Below are 8,735 nucleotides of genomic sequence, written 5' to 3'. Positions count from 1 at the left end.
GGTCGTTGCATGTTCTCCCAAGAGCCCACAGTTATTTGAATTTCAATCTAAATTTTCATTTAAACAATGGAAACGATCTCAAAGAATAGAGTACTAAGTCGTCAATTACGAACGACTCAGCTGAAAAAAGAATCGGTTAACAAAGAAAGAGCAAAGAATCATAACACTACACTAGTTCCTATCATCCGTATCATCCAATCATTTAGAATCCAAGATGATGTTATGATAATCACTGTCAGTATTTGAAGAATCAGTCCATGGTCCATCCTTCAACATACTTTGTGTCTCGCTCTCGCACGTCATCATGCTTTGTATCTCGCTCTCGCTCTCGCTCGTCGTTTGCCCTTTCTTGCCGTACAGTTTGCTCAACACTGCATTCACATCTTGCTTTGAGATAGTAGGATCTGAAACCACCTCCTCCATAGCAACCTTCCCTTCCAGCATGCTCACTACTAGTGACATCGAGGGTCTGTCTGCAGGATTGATGTTCGTGCATTGGATAGCAATATTGATCATCGTCATTGCCTCGCTCTCGTTGAATTCGGAGCCTAACCGTGGATCGACAAGCTCTAGTAAATTGCCTCCCTCTTTTAAAATGTAAGCCTGAGAACAAAGGGATACAAATGACTTCTGTCTGCTAGCACTGATATAACAAGTTTCATTTACTAGTATAAAGATGAACCAATCAGCTTAATCTAAACTTAGGAAATATACATAGAAGGCAACTCAGCAACTGAGTTGCCTTGTCAGATCCCACGTCGGTCGTGGGGAGGAGAATGAAACATTCTTTATAAGGGGAAGCTCGAAAAAGAAAGCCCAAAGAGGACAATATCGGTTAGCAGTGGGCTTCGGCTATTACATGTCTATTTCAAACTCACTTCCCGCATATAGGATCATACCTTTCCTGGAAACTTCTGGCGAAATAAAGTATTATAGAACACAATAATATGCACAAGGACTAGATGATGGAGCAACTCACATGGTCAAGAAGGTATAAGCAATCATCCTTGAATCCAAAACTTGTGTTGCTTCGACCACCGACTATTTCCAATGCCACCACACCAAAGCTGTAAACATCTACTTTGTCAGTTAAGTAGCCTCGCATAGCGTACTCTGGTGCCATATATCCACTGCAACATAATGGTGTGGCGGTGTGAATATTTCGATAGTAGTACATTCGTCAAATAAATTAAATCGATTTTATGTGATAACATCTAGGTTGTCCTAACATTCCCCCCGAGTAATCAGTCAAACTTGAAACTTTCTCCTCATCATGTCTCTATGTAGTAAAAGCATAGGAAGAAAAATTTCCCAACGCGTTAACTCACTAGGTTCCGGCAACCCGTGTGCTGATGTGTGTATTTCCTTCTTCATCCAGCCGGGCCAAACCGAAGTCGGAAATCTTGGGGTTCAGATTTTTATCGAGAAGAACATTGGTAGCTTTGATGTCTCGGTGAACGATCTTTAGTCTCGACTCATCGTGAAGATACGCTAAACCTTTAGCAATACCAATACATATCTTCTGCCTAGTTGGCCAATCCAAGTTCAGTTGATATTCTTCAGGTCCTACAATATACCAAATTTGCAGAGATGTTTATTACATCCATTAATATCATCTATCGATATATTAAAAAATGTTCTAAAGATCAATAGCAGTTAAAGATGGTAAGGAAATGTTTTTACCGAATAAGGCACGAGCAAGGCTATTATTTTCCAGATACTCATATATTAGCAAGAGTTGATCTCCTTCAATGCAGCATCCATAAAGCTTCACTAGATGAGGGTGCTGCAACGCAGATATCATGCCTATCTCATTCAAAAATTCTCGATTTCCTTGTTTCGACTTCGAAGAAAGTTGTTTCACTGCAATTACACTGCCATCGGCAAGAACGCCCTGCAATTCCGAAGACAGAACTTCACCCCAAAAATATAAAAAAGTACGACAGAAGAGATGAAATAATGAAATCCAAACGACAGTAACACCTTGTAAACAGGACCAAAACCGCCTTCTCCGATCTTATCGGCAGCATCAAAATTGTTAGTGGCAGCTTTGATTTGTCTTAATGAAAATGAACTTGTTCCTAGATCTATGTCTTTCAACTCTGCAAAATAAGCATATTTAAGCGAAAAAGAATTAGTTCTCCGTAACTCCTTCGCTTGCCTCGTACGCACAGAGTACATGTATGTGATGCCATTAACATCCAAAATTTTGCAAACATAGCTTAGAACACAGACAGGTTGAAAAAGTGAGAGAGAGTGGTATCGCTATGTCCAGTTAATAACAATAAGAAATCTGACAAACCATGCATGCTTTGAGAGTACCTTGTTCAAGTGTGCTTTTCTTTATTTGGCTGCCTCTCCACCGCGAGACTCCAAAAACCAAGATGATAATAAAGACCACAGCAGCCATAATTCCATTCAATGTACTGGCAGATATGACATTTCCACCTATTGATGGTGGCTCAAAGTCTGCTTGGAGTCAAGAGAACAATAATTGCATTGAACATATCGTTTAATAAGGTTGCAGACTATATAAATAACCAAAATGTGTCATCAAATATAAGGTAGATGAAAGGCTCTAATGATCTTGAATTGAAATAATGGGTCTACCTACCAGGATCAACAGAAATGGCTGAAATGAGAGGACCATAAATTCCTCTCATAGGGACTGAATTTGTCCCCTTCCCAGCCCAAAATAGGCGAATCTCTATAGAACCATTAGTTACAGAAACAGTGAATTTCTGTACGAAAGGTTTGCCAACGCCACCTGCTGCATCTGCAATATTAAAATCCTTCACCTCCAGCTTTCCCTGCAATATTGGAGATAGTTCAAGAACTTTCAAGGTAACGACGTATTGGGTAAGTTCAGTACCAACATAAGCTAGTAATGTAGAAAATATATACAAAGATATCTTGAAATAGGCAAAGTACCAGATAATTTCTTCAAGAGTAGAAGTGAAGTATCTATTTACCTGAATGTAGATATCAAATAAGCGTCTGCCAAGGCTTTTGTATGTCTTGTCATCAGAAAACTCTATCTCAGCAAAATGGAGGCTTACCGTGTAGTTTCCATTACTCATGCAATATGCATAATAAGTAAGAGAGATTGGAGAAATTCGTGCACTTTTGTACAATTCAAGATTTGGCATAGGGAGAGAAGGTGGACTTAATGTAATATAGTCGTCTGTTGAGCGATCATCGTCCATAAAACTACCAGTGTTGCTAAATCCCCAATTTTCTCCACCTTGAAAAAACAAGGATGATTTTCCAGTGTTTGTGTCGGCATCATACTTGATTGTTCTGTTAATTAAATCTTCCTTCCCACCGCAATTGATATAGAGTGAATACCAAGCTGCAAGAACAACGCCATATTGGTTTCTATTGAAAGATAAATCAAACGAACAGAACTGAGTGATGTATTCTTGCAGAGTTGTAATTAAACATAATCAATGCCACTACTAAATAGCTACATCAGATTCAATTAGATGTGAAATCTTATTAGGCAATGATTTAGTTTTCAATGTTTGAAAACCTGATCTTGGATGCATTCTTCCATCTTTTGCATTTCCACATAAAATCCATCAAATGTAAGTTCTAATATTTACCATTTTTACCATTTTTCCATTCCCTCGTACAATAAAAAATAAATAATTAGAAAAAGTTATGAGACCAAAATTTCAACTCACTTTTTGGACAAGTGCCCGCTAAACATGAAACTGTTCCACTGCTAAAACCATAAGAAGCCCAGTGGTTATTAGAATATTAGAGAATTCAAGCAACTAGCCAACTCAAAGATTAGAGAAGAACTTACGAATTATTATCCTCTGACGAGCTCGCAAACAGGTTTCTGCACAGGGAAAAAAGAGATTGGATAAACTATTTCTCATTAGTTACAAACAAGTTGTACAAGAATAGAAGCATACTCACATACTTCGTGCTTCACAACCAATGTCCTGAAAATTTGTATGAGTAAATTTGTTATAAGAGAGATCACTGTAAAAAAAGAACAACAATGAGATTTATAATCTTCCAGATAGCTAAAACTTGTCAAATCCCTCCATCCTAAGAAAAAAATAAAAACAAACATAGGAGTGCTAATCAGAGCCATAAACCATATTTAACTCTTGAACTGTTAACGTCTTTTTTTCCTCGTATAAAGACCAGTGTAAAAAGATATTAATTGTTCTCTCTCTCTCTGTGAATACTTTTCCCTTTATTTTGAAATCTCAGTCAATTTATTTTGGAATTTTAGCACCTCTATACCAAGATATTTAACCAGAACATAGAATTTGGAAATTAAACTTGCATGTTTTCTCCTTCCTCCAGCATCCAAGAAGGCACCGCTCCGTTTAGCAAGTTTCCAGCTAAATATCTGACCAAGGAAATATTAGTGCAATTAATGAGCTTTTGATAACAAGGAATAAGGCTTTTGTGATTTTTTTAACAAAAAGCAGACACTAATGATATTATCATGAATATGCTACCAGACAATCCAGTCAACATTTGACGCTACATAATTCTTTTTAAAAAGTCTATGCCCACCTTAAGGCCTAGACTTTGGAGATATTAAAGATTTTTCTAACTAAGCTCACCTGAATATTCAAACACACAACCTCTAAACAGGTGTTATACAAAGACCATAGGATAAAAGATGATTATCAACAACAGCGACTTTCTAAAATACGCAGATTATACTTTTGTTTTTATACAACGCAAACCACTCATACCCTGTATTTCATTTAGATGAATACAAACTCTAGGATAAACCTTCAACAAGAGAAACGATACACATACATTCTTCACTCGAAAGGCATGACCAAGCCACCCTTTACAAGAGTTTTTAAGTTCCAGCTTCTGTAAGCTATAAAATGACTTTGTCCCATGCTAGTGGACATGAGTTCATACAGCTTTTATACACTATTGGAAAATAACATTAGAACTGGACATTCCTATATCAGCTTTGGCTCTCTGGAAGTTCATATAAAACATAATCCTTTATTCTTTAAGTATCAGAACTACTATTATTGACTCATATTCACGCAATTTACACAGAAAAAAACAAGTTCAAATCCAGGCCATTATTCATAGCAATACAGTAAATTAGAATGTTAAAATTCATATAATTGTCATGTTAATTTTCTGCATAACTCTTTTTGAAAAGAAATTAATTTCAGCCATTGATCAGGATTGACATATCCCTGGAATGCGACTACCAGCAGTTGAGGTATAGAATTTGAAGTTTTCTGATTATATTACTTACATTCTATCCACTTTTTTCAAAGCTTCAAAGCCGGCAGGTATTGGTCCAGTAATCTTGTTGAAGCTTAAGTCTCTGCAAAAGAAATTGAGCAAAATAATAAGAAAATAGTATAGTCAAATAATAGAAAATTTGGTCCCAGCAGGCATTAAAATCTGGATCCTGGATAGTGTAAGAATGGCATACGGAAACTTTACCAAGGAAAAATAGGAAAATTTTCATTCAACATTTTATGTAAAGTCAAGTGATTGCTATTGCTTATTAAATATCAAATTTTAACATATGGAGATATGAACTCCTATTCGAATTTTATCTTTCAACGGATTCATTAGAATCAAGTGGTTATATTTATATTGGATTTTTTTTTTGGGGTGGGGGGGGAAGAAAAAACTACTCGACAAGTGTGCAATCTTTACATCATTATGGACCTGGCATAACAAAGGGATGAGTGAAGGTTTTAGTATTGGAGTATTAATGTAAAATACTATGACAGATTCATAACTTTTGTCAGTTTGTTCAATCTGGGGCACCACAGTAACTTTTCTTTCACTTTCACAGAGAACTTGCCATTCCTTTGGAAATGTATATCAATTCCTTTTAACTAATAAAAATCTCCTAGTTAATGATAAAACAATGCTATGGTAAAGAAGGCATTAGTCTCTATAACCCTTCTGTGTAGTGGTGGTAATGCAAAAGGTTTGGGTAATGCAGCATTCCATTACAAGAAATTTAAACTATCTTCCAAAAATTCATCAGACTTTGATTAATCATGATGTAGCATCAAGATGGAGTAGAGAGTAAAATTGTACTGACATGGTTTGCACGTTTTGCAGCCCCTCAAAACTTTCAGGCAGCGTCCCATTTATATTGCAACTCCTCAATATCCTATAGACAACTAGAAATTAATTAATAGCTGGATTAAGTACACGGAAATCTCAAGTTTTCACAGAGGGATTAACTTACAGGGTTTTCAAATTTGTTAAAGTATTAATGGGTGGAAGGGGTGATGGATCTCCGTTCAAGTCACTGATTCTCCTGCATTTTGCAACTCAAATATGAATAAATAGAAACACACAGTACTTTAACTTACAAAACCATAAGGAATGTGAAGCAAACTAACACATCATTTAGTCGTGTCAAACGTCCAATTCCAGAAGGAATTGGCCCACTCAACCCGCTTGCCTGAATAGCTCTGTCACGATTAAATTAGTTGAGTGAGAGCTAATACACTAGCAACCAAGAATACTTGAGAGCAGCTGAATTAGAGGAAATTTCTCACAGTTTTATAAGTTTCGGCCAATTCTCAATATACTTAGGTATTGACCCTGTGAAGTGATTATCACTAACTCGACTGCATCGTAACAAAGAGAAGGTTTGTTTAATTATTCATTCCTTCTCTCAAAATTGGATTAACGAAATGAAGGGTTGAAGAAGGTTTCATAAGCTTACAAGTCCGTCATGGTGGTTATACTTCCCAGGGTAGATGGGAGCTCCCCAGAAAAGTTGTTTGAGGTGAGAAGTCTGGATTACAACAAACAATGGTAAAGGAATGATCATCAGAAAGCTCTCCTTAATGCCTAAATCATTCTAACTAGAGACAATTTAAAACAATTACTTGAAAGAAAATGAAAAAAAACTCAAACATGAGGGTTGAAGGGTCTCACAATCTTGATAAATTGGTCAAATTTCCAAGTTCTGGAGGTAGACTTCCAGAAAAATTATTAACTTCAATGACCCTACGCGACCAAACCAGTAACATTAGTCTCAACCAACGCATCAAAAACCCAAAATTGAGACATAAACAATAGGATGATCAGAACATACAACTCTAGAAGCGTGCTGATGTTTCCCAACTCTTTTGGGATTGGACCCGACAATCGATTTCCAAGAAGAGAGCTGCAAAATCACCCATACACATAAGCCATATAATCCACTTCCTGAATTCATTATAGAAATCTTTAAGGATTGAAAATACATGTTGGCAAGCTTGGTGGAACCCCATTCTGGAGGAATCGGGCCGCTGAGATAGTTGCGGGAAAGATCGCTGAATTAACAGAGAGAATAAACGAGTGAATGATCATGCGGAATTTCATTAATAATCAAGCACACGAGAGAGGATGTGAGGCAAATGAATTAAGAATTGAAAAAAAGTGCTTACAGTTCCTGCAGGAACGGCAGCCTCGCTATTTCCGGCGGCAGAGTACCCGGAAGGCTCTGCGCCCTTAGACGACTGCAACGCCATGCCACCGAGGGCGCCAAAAATAAATTAACGACAAAAAAGAAACTCGTTTATATAATATATTTTTTTATTATTATTTTAAAATTCCACGTGGCACCATCCGCTTAAATACTTCTCTAAGCAATTATGCTGTTTTAATTATATTTAAATTAAAGTTTTAACTTTTGTTTATCGTTTTATTACGAAATTATTATTAAAAAAAACATAAAAATAGATCAAATTGTTTTATTTTTATTTTTTTTTTTTTTGTTAAAATACTATTTTGAGACCTGTTTAATTTTAATAAATCATAATTTTAGTCTTTAAATAATAATAATAATTTTTAAATTCATAAATTAACATATAATTTCTGAAATCACTTTCATAATAGAAAATTAGGTAATAATCTTTTCAAAAAATAAAATTTTTATTCGATTTTATAAGTCATCCACTCGGGGAACAAATAAACGGTTAAAGCTCAAGTCTCGAGATATTGTCAGCTTTAACCCATTACCTATAACGGTTAACTTTACGTTTTAAAACACTACGCTATTATAAAAGAATGTTTTGTTCCTCTGTCCAACCAACTTGGTTTCACCTTGGTTGTGTGTGTTGTGTGTGTGGTAGTATTTAGATTTAATAATTTTTTAATTTAAAAAAAAAAAGTTTAAAGGAAATAATTGGGTGAGAAGGAACATACATGCCGGTGACGTGGCAGACGGTATGACCGTGGAAGGTGCAATTGCAGGTGACGTTATTATAATAACCAGTTTCGAAGGACGCCGATACCCAACCGCTGCTCAAACCGCCGCATGGATCCGCCGAGAAATTCCAGTCCGTCTTCCCCAATGTCTTTCCGATTTCCCTCAGCGCCTCAACTGATACATATAAAACTCAACAATCAAAATCAAAATCGAAGTCCGATTCGAAATACAGTAGCGGCTTCGTCGTACCTTCGTCGTCCGGCAGCCGAGCGGCGGCGGAAGCGAGAGAGAAGAGAAGAAAGACGGCGAGGAATCGAGGCACAAACATAGTAGAGAGTGGGCGGAGGGAAGGGGATGATGAAATTTGCGGCGGAGAGGGTGGGGTTCGTGGATTTGGAGGAGGGAGGTGATTGCAGAGGCGTTTAAAAAGTGATTATGGAAAAATTATAGTTTGTTTTAGTTGTGAAATTTGGGAAGCGACAGCCAAATCTAACGTATTTTCGTTCTTAATGTTGGTAATGGAATTTAGGTTGAAATTTAACCAAAAATCTCCTAA

General features: G+C 36.6%; 1 protein-coding gene across 1 annotated transcript; it reads right to left on the bottom strand.

Annotated features, from left to right (window-relative positions):
* Positions 1-34: 34 nt before the first annotated feature.
* LOC111797635 (putative leucine-rich repeat receptor-like serine/threonine-protein kinase At3g14840) lies at positions 35-8,627 on the bottom strand. Its single transcript, XM_023680695.2, has 24 exons — positions 8,429-8,627; positions 8,176-8,353; positions 7,416-7,487; positions 7,233-7,301; positions 7,082-7,153; positions 6,922-6,993; positions 6,707-6,778; positions 6,537-6,608; positions 6,378-6,449; positions 6,221-6,292; positions 6,071-6,142; positions 5,261-5,332; positions 4,307-4,372; positions 3,928-3,993; positions 3,812-3,847; positions 3,687-3,727; positions 2,973-3,352; positions 2,615-2,810; positions 2,323-2,469; positions 1,984-2,102; positions 1,684-1,894; positions 1,329-1,566; positions 980-1,130; positions 35-603 (listed from the first exon to the last, which is right to left on the bottom strand). The coding sequence occupies exons 1-24, from the start codon at positions 8,505-8,507 to the stop codon at positions 199-201; spliced, it is 3,030 nt and encodes a 1,009-aa protein (XP_023536463.2). The 5' UTR covers positions 8,508-8,627; the 3' UTR covers positions 35-198.
* Between the last annotated feature and the right edge of the window lie 108 nt (positions 8,628-8,735).

The sequence above is a fragment of the Cucurbita pepo genome, chromosome 6 (genome assembly GCF_057944985.1).
Source record: "Cucurbita pepo subsp. pepo isolate OVF chromosome 6, ASM5794498v1, whole genome shotgun sequence".
Lineage (NCBI taxonomy): Eukaryota > Viridiplantae > Streptophyta > Magnoliopsida > Cucurbitales > Cucurbitaceae > Cucurbita > Cucurbita pepo.
Note: the sequence above shows the minus strand (reverse complement) of the source record. Positions and strands in the feature narration are given on the sequence as shown.